We start from the raw sequence: 19,987 nt of genomic DNA, 5'->3' as shown, positions 1-19,987 counted from the left end.
CTGATACGCTCCAAAAAGAAACCAGTTTGAACCAATCTTGCGTGCTGCTTTCGTGCATGTTAGCATGGGACACACCGTGGTTAGGGTGTAAACGTAAAGATGTTTGTTGTGAGAAATGAAAATCTAATTCTTTCTCGTTCTATTTCTTTCGTGCAGCGGTTCCTCGCTCGTGCGCGTGCGCGCATTATGTGTCCGGAGACAAAAGAAATCCGCAGCCACATACCGAATTTCAGCAGTGCTGACACATGATGGCTTCCTGGACGAGTGGACATGCCGGTGAGATGCGAGGGAGAATGGTGCATGTCATCATATTTTGGCACTTAAGGTCATCGTGCTGCTCAAGAAATGAGGATATGAAGAGGCGCCAGCTGAACTATCTTGTTCGGAGTTGTCTCAGAAGTGAGGACGACCGCGAGGGCATAAAATACCAGCGTGCATCTTTGATGAGCTTGAATGGAGGTCTGCAAGACGTGGTGGACTCACGTGGTTTGTTGCGTCGAAACTGTAGGAGGCTCGAAAGAGGCGTAGGAACGTCCAAGACGTAGAAGAGGCTGCAAGGAACTTCGGAACAGAGCTAGCTGCCCATGCTGTATCCGCATTTATAAGATAAATTCAGTTCATGCCGGCACGGGTAGCCAACTTCATCTATGGTGAGACATGTGACGGTAGCCTTCTATAGTGTCAAAAACCACTCGTTCCACCTCATTTCTTGGCGGATGTGAGCCCGGACATTCCAGTCGGTGTTACCACAGGCCCGGACATTCCACCAACTGCCACGCCATCACGACCTACATTTTTTTCCCTTGTCCTCAGTTTCTTCGGTTTCATCAGAGGACCTGCCAGCACCGGAGAGAAGCACACTTGAGGCAAGTACATAAACGAAACTGAGGTGTTATAATCATATGAGAAAGTGTCATATGCAAATATGCTACGATACATAAGAATATCTGCATATTGAAGCGTGTCAAGCCAGCAAGGTAGAAAGAGAAGGGCGAATTGAACTGGCTTGGGGTTACCAGCACAGAGAGAGGGCAAATACAAAAAGTGGCCGTCGTCCTTTTTTGTGGTGCCTTGGCTTGTTTTCTTCGCTACAAAATGTTATGTATATATTCCACCAACTTTGTAAAGGAAGTGCATGTTTAAACTGGCGTGATGATTGCCTACACTGTTCCTTTGGCACATCGACAATGTTAAGCAATCTCCTGAACAGCGCGTTCAAATGGCTCTCGTGCACTTGTTTTCTAATTTTGTTGACATTTTCGGTGGTTGTGCTCGTGGAAGGTCGCCTGGAGCTCTCTTCGTTTTAGAAGTCCATACTAAAAACAAATGTTTGCATGCACACGATAAAGAAAGCTTGTGTGGCACGGCTTCCGATGTTATCAGACTGACATCCTTGCTACGATGAGAAATGGATGTCGCCGCCCTCGACCGCTGCTGTGTGCACCGATGTGCTGCCCCCTTTTCTTTCGTATTACAAAACTATTTTTGGGGCTTTTTGATTCCACCTCGTATACCGAGCTTACAATGCTATAATACAGCAAAAAAAAAATATATATATATATATATATACGCGAGCCTTAAAAGTAGGCCTGCCTATCACCATTGTTTGCAGCCTAAGGGGCTGCCCAATGTAAACCTGAGGGCGCAGGTACGGACAACTAAGTCAAGTCAGGCGGCACTGAGGGCACTGAGCACATAGCAATATAACTCCAGCGCAACCCGACCGAATCAGCCTCAATTAAGGAGTCAGTATGCAGAGCTATATCGCAAACAAATTGATGTCGACGAAACATCACGATTTTTTACCGAATAAACGAACGCAAGCTTGTTTCGATAAAACAATTTGTCGATGAAGCATTGCACTGAATGTCATTAGATGACACTTTTGAGAACAACCCAGACTTCGCGGTTTTTAAAAGGACAACATAAACACGGATATCTTATTGAGTTCATTTTTAAAATGTGTAACGTCCACCAGCTCACTTGTGCCCTCACATTTTACTCACTGATGAACTGATTGCGACTGTTTTTTTCCTTATTTGTTGATCACTGCTGCTACCTCGCCACTGCCGATTTTTTTGCAGGCCCTAACACTATCCGCTTATGATGCTCGAAGTCTGGAATGTAGCACTCAACAACGGAACAACAGTTCTGTATGGTAAGCTGCCACTGCTGAAACCTGGAAAGATAAAGAGAGTTGTGTTTACGAGGCCATTGGATTAAGAAGTCCATGGAACGCCTGAAAGTACGACGAGCAGCGAGCAGGACCCAGAACACTCGTTTGGTCAACGAGGTAAGAGCATCTTTGACATACACTCAAACAGACGTTGAACCTCTAAGCGTGCTTTACCAAAGACTGAAACTGAGCAACACCGAGATCATGAAGCTAAATGAAGAATTGGTGCTTGCCAAGGAGCTCATTGTTGAGTGCGACGCCGTGATGGTGTACGAGCACACTGTGATCGCCTCACTGGCGTAGCTGGAACTTAGGATCGACCGAATAAAGAACGGCCCCATGACGCGCACAGACGACTCGCTGCATCGGGAGAGAGACACCGGAAGCGGTACAAGATTGCCTAAGCTGCAAATGATCACCTTCAACGGGAAACTCAGCAAGTGGCAGGAATTTTGGTATCAGTTCAGAACGACGGTTCACGATAATAGCAGCTTGTTGAGTTTTAGGAAATTTCACTACTTGTGATCTCAACTTACCGGAACGGCCGCCTCTGCTCTCTCTGGACTTGTAGCAACCGAGGAAGGTAACTTCGAGGTGATAGAGGTACTACAGAAGAGGTCTGGAGATAAAATTTAGATCGAAAAGGAGTACCTGAACAGGCTTAGAACGATACACCAGGTGAGGTCCCCAGACGATGTCGTTGGATTGCGAAAGCTACGTGATCACGCTCAGACGCATATTCAGGGGTTGACATTATAATGGGTGTAAATTCGGCGTCCTACTCGTTGATGATGTGTGAGGTTCTCTTGAAGGCGATGCCCAATGACGTAGTCGTAGTTTACTATCGACACCGAAGCTATAACGGCCCAGTGGACGCTGAGCCATCAGAGGGGACGCTGAAAAGATTTTGGAGTTCCTGTCGGTCTAAGTTGAAAGCAGAGAGCGTAGCGGACATTATGCGTTTCCTCAGAGAAATAAAGAACGACGCTCAGCTTCAAAAGGAAAGGTCTTCCCAACCTCCATGGCCCTTCACAGCAAGCTTACCTCTGATAACTGCTTTTTCTGTAGTTCTAGTGGGCACAAAACCGAAGATTGCAGACATCAAGAGGGCCTCAATGAAAAGATGACACGCTTGCCTAAAGATGGCAAGTTTTTTTCAAATGCACGACACGAGGTCACCGCGCAAGAACTTGCCGCCGTAAGGTAACTTGCGAAAACTGCAAAGGCAGGCATACCACTACAATGTGCAACCCACGGTATGCAAAACAGTCCTCGGAGGTCGGAAGAAACGAAGTGAATAGCACGAGTATTCACACAGCCTTAAAAACAAACGAAGGTTGTGATGATAACGACGATGTACATACCTCTGCAGACGTTCCGCAGGTGCCTCATGACAAAACATGAATGCTGTTACATTAGAGGCGTCATTGATAAAGGCAGTCAAAGAACCTTTATCAGAAAAGATCTGTCAAGAAGGCTGAAGCTGAAGGTAACTGGTAAAGTAAATAACGCGTTCGGAAGTGTCAGGGACAGCGAAAGGCATGAGCGAAGATTGGTCAAGATCGAACTTCAAAGTCATTACGACAATGAGAAGCACAGGATCGAGGAGATTGAAGTACCGGTCATATGCAAAGACATCGATCGGGTGCCGATGGACCATGACTTCGTGCAGAAAATCGCGAAAGAAAAGAATTATCTACCGGATGGGCTCATCTTCCCAGGCGTTCAGAGAGAGAGAGTGCGGAATCAGCCTTCTAGTTCAGATCAGCTTAGAAAGCTGTTAGATCATGAAGTATGCTGGGATGAAAACAACAGGTGTCTATCAGCCGTGAAAACAGCAATGGGACATTGTTGTTTTCCAAACCAAACAACACGCAACGTGTGCATGCTTAGAGCCGGTGCAACGGGCGACGATGAAGTAAGTTCGACCCTGCGACAGTTCTGGGAACTTGAAAGCCTCGGCATCAAGGACTCAACGACCAACACTGCTCACGACGAGTCTTTACTGCAAGTGTTTGAGGAGACAATCACCATGACAGATGGAAGACACGAAGTTGCCCTTCCCTGGAAGTATCCGAACATCAGAGATCTCGGCAATAACCGAAAGCTGGCAGAGAAGAGACTGGAAGGGCTTTGCCATTACTTGCCTCGAGACGAAAAACTTCTTCTGAAGTACAGCTCTGCTATGGAGAAATACCTAAACGACGGACATGCAGAGAAAGTGACGGAAGAAACCAACGACAAGGAAAATGTGTGCTACATGCCGCACAGAGCAGTTATCCGAGAAGCTTCAGCTACTACAAAGCTGCGAGTAGTTTTCGATGCGTTTTCGCACACTTCAGGGTAACTCTCGCTAAACGACCATCTGGAGAAAGGACCCAACCTAAACAACGACCTGCTGAAGATCCTGGTGGACTTCCGTTTCCACAGGATAGCACTAACAGCTGAAATTCAGAAGGCGTTTCTTCAAATCAGCGTGAGACCTGAGGACAGGAATGCTCTTCGTTATCTGTGGTTTGACAGCCCTCCCGTTCCTGAAGAAAAATTGCCTCCCATTCAAGAGTTTCGAATGACAAGAGTTCGAACATGAGCACAGAGCAGGTAGACACAAATGACAAGTGTTTTATTATTTCATGTTTCAAGACGAGTTCCTCTTGGGTCAACTGCAGACCATTTTTTCTTGGCAGCGACACAACAGCATCACCTGCGTTCAGTCGAAAGAGAGGCCAATCCAACGGCGATGCACCTTGAAAAGTGTTTTTATGTTGACGACCTGATTGTGGGTGTCTCATCATACGACGAGGCACAGAAACTCTGCGATGACTCCACGGAAATGCTTGTCAAGGCGGGAATGAGGCTTTAAATGTTGTCGACAAGCTAACAAAAAATCGTGTCACGTTGAAAAGACTGCGGACAAGACGTCTACGTGTGCTGAATCGTCAGGCCTGAAATAGATCATTGAAATTCTTTGGGATACCGAACAAGACAATCTGCAGCTGAATTTATAGTCACCGTCAGACTTCGTCAAAGAAAGAATGGATACAAAGAGGTTCGTTCTTCAGACTCGAGACTTTATGACCCTTTAGGACTGCTCTCTCCATACAGCATCCGAGCGAAATTATTTTTTCAGAAAATTTGGGAGAGAGGAATCGATTGGAACACATGATTGCGAAATGAGTTGCGTGAGGAATGGCTTGCATGGTGCGGCGAACTTGCCGAACTTGGCTCTCTCTCAGTCGACAGATGCTTCTTGAGGGCAGAGGGAGCAGTTAAGTCCAGACAACTCCATGCTTTCACGGACGCAAGCGCTGAGGCGTATGGAGCGGTGGCCTTCATGCGAGTCGAGGACATTAACAGAAACACCTGCATACGACTTGTGATGTCAAAGGCACGTGTTGCACCTTTGAAGAAAATTAACCTGCCACGTCTGCAGCTCCTCGGCGCTCTTATCAGATCAAGATTAATGGCTTTCTTGACTGAGACGTTGGATTTGCCCGACCAGGATTGCTACCTTTGGAGAGATTCCACCATCACCTTCAGTTAGATTCAGAAATCGGCAAGCAAATGGCAGCCATTTGTGTGCAACGGAGTCGTGGAGATCTAGAGCAACACCGATTCCCTTCGGTGGCGACACTGTTCAGGGAAGATCAACCTCGCGGGCATGCTCACCCGAGGAGTACCCGCCTCGAACCTGACCCTTTCCAAGGTGTGGTGGCAGGGCCCGCAGTGGTTGTCACGTAATCCAGATTTCTGGCCTCAAAGAAGAGAGACGAACGACGAGGTTCCGGATGCTGACGCTGAGCTAAGAGGCAAAAGCGCAGTGCTGCACTGCAAAACAACCGTACAAGAGGGTCTCCCCGTGCTTACAGACTACAACAAATGGCTCAAGGCAATGAGGGTGACTGCGTGGATCGTGCGATTCATTAAAAACCTACAAAGCAAGGGTCCAAGAGTCAGAGGATCTTAGTCCGCCAATGAATTGGAGGAGGCAGAGAGATACTGGACGAAACACATTCAGGAAAAGAGCTTCATCAAAGAAAAAAGCAAGTTTCGTCGCCGGTGGCTGCCTGCGGTCGAGCTAGCGCATCCGGGACTTGCACCCGTTCTTGGATGAAGACGGCGTCATCCGCATTGAGACTCTACCGCAGAATTCCTCGGCCCCCGACGAGACCAAGTTTTCGGTGCTACTTCCCGGAGACAACTGTTTCATAGAGCTCCTCGTTGAGCACACGGATGTTCGCATTCTGCATGGTGGTGTGGGTGCACTGTAAGATTGTGAAAGGGCGACAGAGCGTAAAAGGAGTGATCAGACGCTGTAAGGATGTGTCTTCGACTCAAGCTCAAGCCCATGACCACCCCGATGGCACCTCTGCCTGAAAACCGTGTACAATGTCAAGGCGTATTCACATGCGGTGTTACGCGAGGGATACATTTAGAACTTGTCCTATATATGTCTATCAACGCCTTTCTCATGGCTTTCAGACTCTTTGTGCCAATACGTGGGTTGCCGCGAATAATGTGTTCAGATAATGCACTGACTTTCAAACGAGCTGCTGAAGATCTAAAGCAAATGTACGCAATGTTATGTAGTTACAAATTGAAGAAAGACTACTGCGTCAACCACAGGATCACTTGGAGGTTAAGAGTTGTATGAAAATAATATCGGCAAGGCTGCGCTTGATGTCGCTCAGATCACAACTGCACTAACGGTTGTGCTCACATTACCTCACGATAAACGAGGTGACATGACATCCACTAGAACGGAGTTGGTTGGGATATGGTCACACCGCCATCGATTAATGAACATGTTTTGGAACAGGTAGGCTAAAGAATATCTGTATAACCTACGAGGAGCTCATACTTGTAGGCCTCAATCCTGCAGCGGTCTCAATGCCGGTGATGTCGAAGATTGTGCATGACGACCACGTTCCTCGATTGTTTTGGAGAACCGGCAGGATTCTGGAGTGTTTCCCAGCTTGGGGCCGAAACGAGCGAGCCTGTAAGATAAAATTGTGCAACGGCTCAGATGTCAGGCGCCTTGTTCAGCGTGTATACCCACTTGATGAGCTGAGCGTTGGCTGAGCTCATCTGCGGGGAGGATGTTGCGGATAGTTTCGCGCAACATCCTCCCCGCTTCGTAAAATCGGCTCAGGGACGGGGAGTTTTTCGGAGTGTTTAGTCTACGTGATCGGCGTGGTGTTTTTTTTTTTTTTTTTTTTAACAGGAGAGAGAGAAACAGGGGAATCTCTGGGTGGCCGGGGTGTGGATCGGGTCTCTTTGTGTTGCGTCTTCCTAAAGGAAGGACGCGGCTAATGTGTCTTCTGCTCGAAATTGTCTTTATAGTAATGAAACTCTCAGTGTGTACCTTTAATAAACAGTTGTTCAGTTTATACGGTTTAATGTGGTTCTACAACAGCTACCGCCTCATTGCTTCGAACTTGGGTCCGGCGGTCACACGTAAAGAAGGGGGCAGCAAAGGGTCTGGAAAGCCTCACTGCACACAGATATCTTTAACGAGTGAGGGAAGTACACTAACTTTCGGCTGTCACTCTTCAGTTGAGCAATTTTCAAAACGCCATAACACTTCTGATGAAATAACGCCGTCGCTACTGCGCCTAACACCACATTTTCGGGCTCTACGCTTCAACAGAGGCAGAGGTGCGACTACACATTGGAGGCAGTGGTTTTTTTGTGGGGAAACGCCATTCTAAAACTCTGGCGTAGTGTTTACTAATGTCCACCGTGTGAGTCAGCCGTAATGTGCGCCAAAATTGGTTACGCTATACCAACTCCCCTTTCTCGGTTTTCTTTTCTTCAAATATGGAGATACAAATTAGCCTGTGGCTGCACGGAAGTATGTAACAACCCTTCGGACTGCCAGACACGACGCACGGACCTTTCAGTGTGGCCTCGTCGTTGATCCAGCCCGCCCATGGCTTGGTACTTCACCTGACCGACTTGTCTGGGACCCTGAAGATGTAAACTTCCATGGCATCCTAGAGGTCAAGTGCCCCTACTCAGTGAAAGATGCGGCTACATTCCCGACCGCCGACGGCTTGTGCCTCGTCAAGAACGACAGTGGGACGTTAAGTCTTCACCGTGAACATGAGTACTACTATCAAGTCTTGGGACAATTGGTCCTCACTGGACTGACTTGTTCTGACTTAGTTATGTATTCCCCTCATTTTCTTGTTGTTAAGTGGATCATACTTGATAAAAATGAATGGAAAGTCTGTAAAGATATCCTGGACAGGTTTTACTTTGGCACTCTTTTGCCATATTTGGAACAAAAGTCTGCTGCATTGTGGGTAACATCCAGCACTATTCATATGTCAGTTTAATAAAGAAGAGCGGCGAAGTTATCATACATTTCTTGCGCCTTTTCACACTGTGGAAGCTTTCAATACAAACTGAACAGATTCAACATATCTTGCTAGACTCCTTGATTCACAGATGCATCATCACACAGACAAAAGGACAATGAGAGAAATATTGCAGAGCACAGAACATTTTGTGTAGAGTAGTAATCTCTGCACGCTACAAACGGACTTTGCAAGTTAGTAAGAAACGCGCAAAGTGCCCAAATGTTATTCATGAGGGGTGCCATGAACAGTGGTATTAGCATGTTAAAGATATGAAAAGCGTTGATACGCCGGGTGCGTCTCTCGACATGAATTCGGAGACTTTCAACTTCCTCCGTTTCCCTTACTTCTTCTCGAATCAAACATTCTCTGCGTAGAAAGGGGGATATTCAAGGAAAATCCTATCTTGCCAAAGGAGTCCTTTAAGCCCTTATCCGCACTGTCTCCGCGCTCAAACTTGAGCTTCAGACATCCACTTCTCTGAACCAGCTCCTTGACAGATATTGAACCAGTGAACAGCTTTCACAGAAAAGTTAGCGTTCCATTTAGTGAGATGGTAATCAAAGCTTCGAAAATATTAGCTAATTTGTAGGGTGAGTATGTGAATGACTGAAGGACAAGGGAACTGGGAACCTCGCATCTAATTTCTGAGGCATCGATAATCGTTCTGGTAGTGGAATAGAGCTCCTTAAACACAGCCGGCATGGCATCGTCGACTGCTTTTCTAGACATCCAGAGGCTGAACTGCCCTATCTGTAAGTGCATGAAGCTTCTCCATGTGGTGCACAATCTAGACTGTTGCAAAGTAAATTCTAAACCTGAAGTCAAGATCTTTTTCAAACAAACCCAGGCGGTGCCTTAGAAGACAACGAACAGCTGTTCCTTGGCAGGCAACAGTTGGGGCCTCCCTGCATTGCTTCAAACTTCGGTGGAGCTCCATGGCCACACCTTAACATTTTCACAATTTTCACCGAGATCAAGGAAGCGATTAAGACTCGTAAAGGCCTCGTAGTTAGAAGGGCCAGTCTAAAAATTAATTCCATCTGGGCTGTCTTTAAAACACTCGACAGAAAATTGTCTGCTTTGCTGTTCTTCAAATTGCGCGTTCTTTTCTACAGCTATCTCAAGCTCTCGTTGCGCTCTGTACAAAGAAGAATTTGCCGGCTTCAGTTCCTCAGTCACACATTTAAAATTCATCTCGGGTGCTTAAGAGCGTTCCGCTAGCGCTGCAAGTTGTTGTGCCTGCTCCTACACTTCGCGTGAACACGCTCAATCACAGGCTACGTCGTCATCGATGCGGCCGGTCTCGCTGGGCGAGGCGGGGTCGTATTCAAACGCCCGGCTCGGTCACCACCTTTTCAGCACCACACATCGTAGCTTCCGTCGCAACTGAGATGGCAGCAATTGCTTTTCTGATAAAATTACTTTTTCTGATAATGAGTAATGTAATGAATTACTTCTCTAGGCTGGTAATTTAGTAATGTAATGAATGACCTTCAGGCAGTAATTTCGACAAATATTAGGGGTCACTTTTGAAACTACTTTTGTTCCAAATGAGAAAGTTCGTTTACAAGCTTTAAAGAAAAGAGAATTTGCATGGTGAAATGTTGTGAAAGAGACATCAGCGAAAAAAGGCTCCAGGTAGTTTAAGCACTTCTTATGAGTTGTGAATGCGAAAGCATGCAAGCCACTCGTCCGCTCCCTTGTTTCGCCTGCTGCGAAATAGGGGAGCGGCAGCTCCCCTGTTTCGCAGGGGAGCTGCCTACCTCGTAGGTTGCCTACCTACGAGGTAGGCAACACTGGTTCGTCGGCAACCGGGACCACAAACGTTGTCGCCACCCTGAACAGCGGAGCGGCGGAAACATGTAGGCAGCCTAGGGCAAACTAGGTGCCGTTGCCCAGGCTTTTCGCGTAGTTTCATAGCCGGGAGATGGCTTCACTTCGAGAAAGGACTTAAGGTGCCGTTTCTCGCGCTTTAAACTGATCAGATCGCCTCGCACCATGACAGGCATGTAGCCAGGGCGAGGCCCATGGGGCCCTTCCCCCCCCCTTCCCCCAAAATCTTCCATTTTGCCGGGACCTCCCCTCCCCCTCCCCCTCATACAGCATTTTCTCATGGGCGCCCCCCCCCCCTTTCCTAAACAAAATCCTAGCTATGTGCCTGCTCCATGGGATAGTTAATGCTTTAGCATTGATAAACGACGGCCACGCTGAGTGCAAAGCCTTTTACGAAGAACTAACCAGACGCATAAAGGTGGGCTGAAAACGCGAAGGAAAGAAGCTTACGTGTAGAAATCGTTGGAAGGCCACGGCTTACGAACTCCAGGCAAGACAGATCCACGGCGTAACGTTATCATGACGATACTGTACTTGGTTCATCCATAAGCTGGCAGTGCGGTGGGAGCTCCAAGCTAACCAGGTGCAATCGAACAACTCTCTTTAATCACCTGACCCGTCCCTTTCTCTGCGCATGGGTGTGAACGAAAGCGTGGTTACGGGGCGAAAAATAAACGTGTGACTGTCCAGCGAGCACGTAACTTCCATCGCACTGTCAGCTGAGGGATGAACGGCTTTTAGACTACAAGGCAAGGGCACACCACCAGCGAGGTCAACAGATTTTAAAACTTGGGAGCACAGGACAAGCGGATCTTCAGCCTCCTTGTTCTTTCGTCAAACTAGGTCAAACCGTAAGCTTCGACCATCGTGAACAACGAACGACCGGAATAAATAGTTAACCCTGAATGGCTTGTCAAGGCTCCAGAACGTTTCGCTTGTCCTCGAGCAAAGCAGGCGCCGCTCGCGGTATGCCCCCTGTCTTTCCTTGGGAAGTTTATTAGGGAATTAGCCTAGAAGCTAACATCGCCACCGGGTTGTTGGGAAAGTACACGATTTAGGAAGCTCGCGCCATTCCTTTTCTCGACTGGCGACGGTTGTGCTTAGCAATTATCCAGCCCCTTTGTGTGACAATTCGCAAAAACTTGGGCTCTTCGGGTGTTTGGGGAACAATACTCCTTGAGAGGAGTGGTCGGGAATACGCCAACTAGGTGCGCCTGGCACAATAGGATTATACTGCGTTCGAGGCGGAAGGGAAACGTTTCACGTGGCGACTCCTTGCAAGAACAAGTTCACATGGCCCGACTTAACAAACTGACACGTTATAGCTTCGTCTATATCAGAAAGACAGAAACATATCACCATTTCAGTATCGATTTTCACCGTTGAATGAACAGCGAAACCGGTGAGTCGACCGTCTTTGAGTGTCACCTAAGAAAGCTTTCGTCATATTTAACACTTATGTCATGTGTGCCAGCAAGACGACTGTCCAGTATGGTTCACTTTGAGGCGCATAAGGCTGTTGCGGTGCAAACAGGAAGGTCTGAGTTTTGGCAGATATACGCTAAATAAAGTGAGCGCGATTTACTGTCTCAAGGTATTCAAAAGTAATGTCAAAGCCATTTGATTACTTTTGGAAAGTAATTGTAATGTAATATCATTACTGTTAGACTGCGGTAATTTGTAATGTACTTTAATTGCGTTTTTGAGTTCCAAAGAAAGTAATTAGCAATGTAATTTAATTACTTTTTAAAAGTAATTTCGCCATCTCTGCGTCGCGACGACAGTGGGACCAGCAGCGGATGCCAACCCTTGCGTTGCGGGCCCAGACGTGCTGCTCCCGACGGGGTCAGACCTCTGTACGAAGCGTTGTTGCCGGTTTCGTGGCCTCCTGGGTGCGGGGTTTAGTTTTGCGAACGTGAACACACTTGGGACTGCCCCCCGTTTCAAATAGCACCGATCCCCATCCATGTTTGGCAAATAGCTGTCAGCGGTGAAGTGCTTGGAGCACACTTTCGTAAATTGTGCCACCGTAAAAAAACTTCTCGTCGTCGCGTTTTATGGCATTAATTCACCTTTTTGCACCAAGATATTTCGGGAAGGCAAAAGACGACACATGTAGCAAGAGCAATCAACACTACGGAGGGTTTAAGCGAAAAAATACGCAATATAGCAACGAATGCGGAAAGGTTTATGAACAAAGTGGCTTGCCTTGCACCTGTTCGCGTCGCAAACGCCTCTCTGATTGCAAAGCGGTATACAGGAATGAACTGGCTTTGTAGTGAAGTTCTACCGTGTCCCAATCGACGCGGTGGTTTAGAACGGGTATGAGAAGCAGAAGCGAAAAATGGTGGAACGAACGCACGCAGGCACCTGCACGAGCGCGTACGGCGGTCGTGTACCAAGCTTATGGCGGCTGCTGGACGCTTCGCGCTCGGCTTGACAAATGGCGCTGAATTTGGTAAAGGGTCTATTATTCAGCCTGGAATGATGCTCTGGAATGACGTTTTGGTATGAGACTTTGCGAAACAGCGGCTGTCTAGACTACCCACTCCGCCACGCTATTCTAGAATAGGACTCAATAAACCGATCTCACCAGCATGTTTGGTTATGCCACCGCTGCCGCCATGCGTCGTGGGAACTGTAATTCCCACGAAGCATGGCGCGACACGCGACACGCGACACGCGCGACACGCGACAAAGGGGAGTCTGTCCGACCAGAGCACGAGACGGCACGGGCTGTCTCGTCTACTGGCGCCTGACTCCTGTGGACACACACACACAGAACAGGACACTCGCTGAGTTCCAGACATTGTTATGGCTCGGCTATTGTCGTTGCAGCGATTGGACACGGGCCACTACCCGAATGCATGTCGAGGCATCGATTTCACGAGCCCAGATCGAATACGTACGCAGTCTTCGCGTCCAGTGTGTGAGCAGTATTTTGAATATCGTCACAGCTGAGATCGCAAAGCTTGATGACGCATTCCCGGGGTTCGTACTGTTGCCATTGTCCCCACAGCTCGGTTATCAAATTTCGTGAAGGAGCAAAAGGCGGTTTTGAAGGAGAGACTACAGCGTGGTTCAGATGCAGCAATTTTGGCCCTAAAGCGGCGCGATTTCTGCCGTCGCTGCGCTCGTGCCGCTCAACCGCTGGTGCTGGCCAGAGCGTCGCGACGGCAGAAATCGCGCCGCTCAAGTGCCAAAACCGCTGCATGTGAACCACGCTTGAAAGAAAAGCTCCGCTTGCATCCTTCGAGTTCCGCCGGGACGAATACGCTTCTTGGTCAGTACGGTTGCGTTAGAGTATTCTTGGGTCCCACTAATGACAGGAAGCTGGTGTAAAGTAAGTCATATTCCTACCCAATGTCGTTGCACAGCCCTTTTAAGTTTTGGAAAGGAGAGATTGAAAGAAAACGCTCGCTTTTGTCCTTGAATTGACACTTAAAAAACAAAAGAAAGAGGAAGTTCCTTGGTCAGTGGCGTTGCGTGCAAGTGTACCTGTGTGCCACTAGTGCAAGTAAGCTCGTGTAAAGTGAAAATAAATATCGTTGCACGGCCCCTTTGATTCGGTAACACTGTCTGAGAAGCGTCTTGGACCTCACCGCAGGTCTGGTGCGCTCGCACGTGGATGTCTTCATCAACGAAAGTAATAACAACTGCGTCTGCGCAAATCTCTACCAGTTCCTGGATATTCAGCTCTATCCCTTGAAGGTGAGTACGAAATCCTGTTTTCTGCTAAAGCAAGTCCCCCCGTAAAGACGAAGAAAAATGTAGAGAAACAGGCCAGTTACCTGAAAACCGGCTAGCTACACTGAAGGACATACAGCACAGAGCCATCACTGACAGAGACGCGATCTTCCCATACCAATATCGCCTCTTAACAGACTTGTTCGCATCGGTACAGGAACTATCCTCCTTCACCACGGAAGGCGTCACAGCGTATCGAATTAGAAAACGACTGCAGGTGCTTCAAGAACTTTGAATCAAGGTAAACGTACTCTGGAACCCAAGACGTAAACCCGCCGGCAAAATGAAGGTGAACAGCTTACTTGGTTTTTTGCCTGTTTCAATGCTTCCTAAAGCTATATGACTCTCAACGTCTCAAAAGGTACGTGGCTTAGGGTCTAAACTTTGCGTTCTAGACCTCTTCTGGAACAGAGCTTCTTCCAAAACTTGCAGGAGCGTCAAAAACAAGAAGAGGGCTGTTCACCTTTATATCGCTTGCGGGTGTACAGTGCATGACGGGGGTAATACTGCGGCGGATTCAGCAGCCGTACAGGCACGCGTGGCGGACCAAACTTACTCCACCCCGCACCCCAACAGTCCAACACTCCAGACACCCTATCACCTGGACCCGAACGAAACGTACCTAAACCAAGACCACTACCAAACAGCGTCTAATGGAGGCTACGCCACAGGCGCCCCTCATCAAAGGACTTTCTAGGCAGCAAGAAGGTTTATAAACCAAGTCATGGCAAACGCAGCCTACACACCGCACATAGTAAGTTGCAGCCGCCACCTGTATCAAGCGCACCACCAAGATCCAGTGTCGCGCAGATCTTTGGCATCTCATAAAGTACTGTCCTGCCTTCGCACATGGCCGAGACCGCATCAACGACCTACACGTAACCTCTACCCCCCTAGCAGCCCTTATCTATTATACAAACAGATGATGGCGCCCAAAGGGCGGCCGCAGATTATGAAAAAATCAGTGGCCTATACCGAGCGGTGTAATGCAAGTAGACTGCCCTAGTACCCTGCTTGACATGTTGAAATTACCGAACCCCCCCCCCCCTCTTTTTTTTCTCCCAATGCGGCCTCGAGCCATCCCTGTCATCAAAAGACTGCAATCCATCATTCAATCAATTAATCAATCAATCAATCAATCAATCAATCAATCAATCTCCAAAGTTCTAGTAATGCATGAAATGCATTATATTGCGTAAAAAAATAATCATTTAAATATGTTCTGAAGGCATTAGACCAGCGGTGGCCAGGCTGTCCCGGCCTAAGAGCCGCAAGCAAAACCACGAAACCTACAAAAGCCGTGGGGGAAGGGAGGGGGGGGGGGGGGGCGTGGCAAACCTTTGTCTAACGAAATAAATGAAACTCGAACGACTTTTAATCTATCTGAGTCAAAACCAGTCCAACTGTACGGTAGCAGTACCACAACACTACCAAACCGCTACCTGTCTTTCGATTTAACACGCGTTCAATATTTCGTTTTGAAAAAGTGCTCTTGTGACTGGAAGGGTGGCGGGGGGGGGGGGGGGGGGGTGAGGGGGGGGGGGGGGAGCGAGGGTTTAGGGGAGGATGACGCGAGCCGCACTTTAACACGCGAAGAGCCGCATGCGGCTCGCGAGCCGCAGCTTGGCCACCCCTGCATTAGACAGTCATTTGGGGGCGTGAAGAGCCAACATTTTGTGTTAATGTTTCCGCAAAATATAATGGGAAATTATATTGGTGCATAGGTAGTGTTGACGACGCGTAACGTGACGTAAATTTTCACTCTAATCTTAGCGGAGAAACGTAATTTGTGTACAGCTCTCGTCACATAAAATTTTCTTCTAAATTTAGCGGGTAAACATTACTGTGTAGGTGACGTGACGCCATCCTCATCTAAACCACAAACTTGTCGCGGCAGGTCTAGTGACTTTACTTCGTTTCAGCTTCAATTCAGACGAAGCCGATGCTACGAGCATTTAATGTGATCAATCAAATAGCGACAAAAGTGCAAATCACTGGGCTTTTTTTTTTGTTTATGATTATTTCCGCGATGATAGAACACGTACGACAACATGACGAGGATCATGATTGTGTATTTTTGACGCTGCCTGGTTGGTCGCATTTGCTCCGTCTGCGTCTGGACTGAAGGTCAAACAAAGTATAGAACTCGAGTTGTCGCGACAGGTTTATTGATCATATATACCAATTTTCACACACGCAAGAAAAAAAAAAACGCACCATTACGGCGGCACGTTTATTCTGCGTGATTGGTTTCAGCCGCTGGTAGCAAACACCCCAAAAACAACGGTCGCCATGACGACGCACGTTTTGTGCTGGTTGATTGGCTGCCTCGGACCGTAGCATCTGCTGCGCTCGAAATGCGTCCCTGGCACATCAGAACCCATCGGGCGTCATCACTGGTTGAGGAAAGGGGTAGACACGTGAGCGGGTTTGGTAGTGGTGGCGTGTTAACGGGGAGAGGGGGGGGGGGGGGGGGGGGATAAACAAACGCTCGAGGTGCAAAATCAGTCAAACTTGCACTCGGTATTTATACCCGGTGTCTCCAATAGCGGCCAGGCGTTTTAAATCGATCGCAAAAATCGGTTTCTTAACCTATCGCGCTACGATTTTGTGCAGCGTTGCCCACAGGCGGTGTATTTTTCTATAAAATTTATAAAACATCGACCTTATGTGAGAAAAAATGTAAAAAAAAGGAAAAGGTTTATCTTCTATGAAAATGCAGCGAAGCCACCGGTCTTCAAACCATAGGGCGGACTATTGTTTGAAGATCGGTGGCTTCGCTGCGTTTTCATAGGAGTTAAGACTTTTTCTTTTTTTACTTTTTCCTCGGGTAAGTTCGCTCTTCGGAAATGTTACAGAACAAATGCTCCACCTGCGGGCAACGCTGCAAAAAATCGTAGTGCGATAGGCTAAGAAACCGATTTTTGCGGTCGATTTAAAGGGCCTGGCCACTATTTGAGACACCCGGTAGAACAGAAAGCTGTCGTGGCGGGTCATGAGCTCCGAGATTGCCGACGCGCGTTGTCGATAGGCAAGTTTGTTTGCCCACGGCTGTTGTATGAGCGGGTCGAACCTCCAGGGCGCGCGTGGTCATCTAAACTTGAAGCGGTGAAAGCAGGCTCGAAGCCAACCCCATGCACGGGGCAATGATTAACACTAGACCGCGGTCATTGTTGATACTTCGTGCAAAAGACAGTCTGCGGACACAGTCTGTGGAGTGTTTTTTGTGTGACGGGTACTGTCGGAGTCGTACAAAACCTGTCTGTAAACGTGTTTCATGCATACATATATACGTAAGAAGCAATTATGCTTCGAAGATGCTTGAAGCGTATCCGCAGATACTTCTGTTCTCATGCCTACAGCGAACCCCGTGTCTTTTGTACGATGTGTAGGAGCAGCGTGAACCCCCAAATATCCGGTGCTATACTCTGCTTACTTGTTCTGCGCAGCCTCCGTTCGACCGACCCCGCAATGTTCTCACATCGCTGTGGGGAGCCACCTGCAATCCAATTGACCGCATGGAGGAAAGGACGCTCATGTTCGACGTCTCGGTGGATGAGTGGCTCTTCATGGACAACATGGGCGCCTACAGTCTGATCGGTGTCACGGGTTTCAATGGCTTCGGCTTCCCCTTCGTCAAGTACATCACCACCGCGGACAAGAAGCCGTCCGTTCAACGAATCGTGGATTCGATGGTGATGAGAGGAGGTTACGGTCAGGTCGAGGAAGCGATCATGGCTCGCCATCCAAGCGGGCGCATCACGGTCGCCGACGCAGGTGGCGACAAAACGGCTTAAAAGCGCTAATCACATATCAGCAAAGAACCAATACCACTTAGCAAGGCCTGCTCCTTTCCCCCTCACCCCAATATAGTGGATCTCCCCAGCGTTGCCTATAGATTGCGTCAACATCGCCGTCTCGCCTCTAGCAGAGTCTCACATCGAGCGCAACGCTAGCACGCGCGGCGTAGCCAAGGCGGACGCTTGGGCCGCTTTTGCGGCCGCTCTCGTCGAGCTTCAGCGTGTTTTCCACTTGGGGAGCGTCGGGGGTCCAGTAACGATGACGTCACGCGCAGGCCTGGTCTTCTAGGTGGTGTTGCAAAAGCTCGCCAGAACGCTGACGCAGTGACGTCGCGGCACAGCATTCTGCCACTTCGTGGTGCCAGTGGTGGTTGCCATGGTTACGCCGCTCGGCGACGCAACGGGAGGCGGTTTTTTTACTCACACGTGTTTCGCCCTTTAGGGCGCTGCCGATGCACGATTCAATGGGGCTGTCTTTCTTTTATTGTTGGTGACGGTATGGTACGCACAATTGGCGATACCAGGAGGATGTACGCACAGCGTGGAGGTGAAATGCACATGTAAATCGCAGTGATAAATTAACGATAGGTTGTAATATCTTTTTCTTTTTCGTTTGACATTCTCCTGCTGCATTGTCTTCATGGGCGCTGTATGGAATCTAAAATGAACAAATAAAATAAAAAATAAAGAAATAAAAAGGGACAGCTTTATGCTAGTGCGCATGCGATGAGGCGCTGGATCGTAGCTGTATCACAGACACAGCGGGAAGTCAGAGTTGCATCGGCTCTACGCTGCACCCGAAAGATCAAAATTATTTCCAAATGAAACCTAAACTTGACGTTTATGTTTATACAGTGTAAGGTCGGTCTGCCTTTTGAGGTGCGGCAACACAGGTTTAGTCGGTAGACCAGAAATGTAGCCAGTGCAGTACCACTGCTGGCCTGTGTGGTTTTTAACGTGCATCTACTGACTATAGGGGGCTCGAGGGCACCAATAGCTACTCTACGAGCCTGGCCTGTGCCTCCTATATAAGTTACACTATTGCCGGTCAGCCTATCTCCAAGAGGCGCGGGCCAATCGCGACGCCTATCCGTTGTGACGAATTGGCCCGCGCCGGTCCTCTCGTCTTCTTCGAGGAAGTGGAGGGGCGCCTCACTTGGAGTGAGGTTTATGAATTCGGCGGTTACACTCAGAGATTAGTACTTCAGCTGCATGAGGCAATAGGCTCGTTGATATTCTCCGGCATGAGCGACCCCCCTTCATTGTTCACAATAGTCTCTGCTGCGCTAAACAGACAATCGAAGTGCGTTCAAGCGGCCTGGACACGATTAACCTCCTGTATTCGTCTGAAGGTACAGATTTCTCACCTACAGTTTACTTCAAGCTAAATTGCACCTTAAGTTTGCCCTTCATACAGGTGTACTCGTTCACGTGTGCGTGGCGAAAGCGTAAAATTTTTACTTTCTTTTTGTTTCTCAAAATGTTACCGAATAACCGGTTAGCACTTAATTACTATTAAAGCATTAATCGATTAATTGGTAGGTTAATCGATTAAGTGCCCATTCCTAAATATAACTCGCAACATTAAACGATAAGAAGTAATTTCAGTAAGGAGTGGAGTGACAAATAAAATGATTGGACAATAAAAGATTTTGTTGCTTACATTGCACAAAGGTTGCAGCCAAGAGATAGTTTGTAACAATTTTTTTTACTTTTGTTACAAACTATCTTTGTGCTGCAAGTGGCTGTAGAAACGTTTATTGATAGCCGTGTACGTATACTGTGCACAAAGAAGGTTTCCGATGGGAACAACTAAATATTTTAAAGAAAAAAAAAAACTCATCTTTGTGAAAAATTGCGTTTTGCCGTTTAAAGAGCCGTCAATTCTGCCTTGAGGTGGCCCAAAGAAAAATACAAAACATGGCTACTTTTACAGAAAAGTTTACGATTTTTTTTGCTCTTGAAAGTTTAGTTTAAATAATTTTGTTCTAAAGAGGAAAAAAACGACACATTTTGAAGTCGAGCTCTCGCGCTGCAACTTCGCGTCGTTTCTTGCGCCTCTTCTC

The 19,987-nt window shown here is 47.9% G+C and overlaps 1 protein-coding gene across 1 annotated transcript in view; it reads left to right on the top strand.

The window, feature by feature from the left end:
* Window positions 1-17,918, top strand: part of LOC8052962 (ornithine decarboxylase-like) — a 33,676-nt gene extending 15,758 nt beyond the window's left edge. The window contains exons 7-8 of the mRNA XM_040205733.2: window positions 13,982-14,085; window positions 17,571-17,918. Of these exons, the coding sequence (XP_040061667.2) occupies window positions 13,982-14,085; window positions 17,571-17,918 (452 nt within the window). The remainder of the gene's footprint in view (window positions 1-13,981; window positions 14,086-17,570) is intronic.
* The last annotated feature ends 2,069 nt before the right edge of the window (window positions 17,919-19,987 follow it).

The sequence above is a fragment of the Ixodes scapularis genome, unplaced genomic scaffold, assembly GCF_016920785.2.
Source record: "Ixodes scapularis isolate PalLabHiFi unplaced genomic scaffold, ASM1692078v2 PGA_scaffold3__209_contigs__length_174095766, whole genome shotgun sequence".
Lineage (NCBI taxonomy): Eukaryota > Metazoa > Arthropoda > Arachnida > Ixodida > Ixodidae > Ixodes > Ixodes scapularis.
This window is presented reverse-complemented; position numbering and strand designations above follow the sequence as displayed.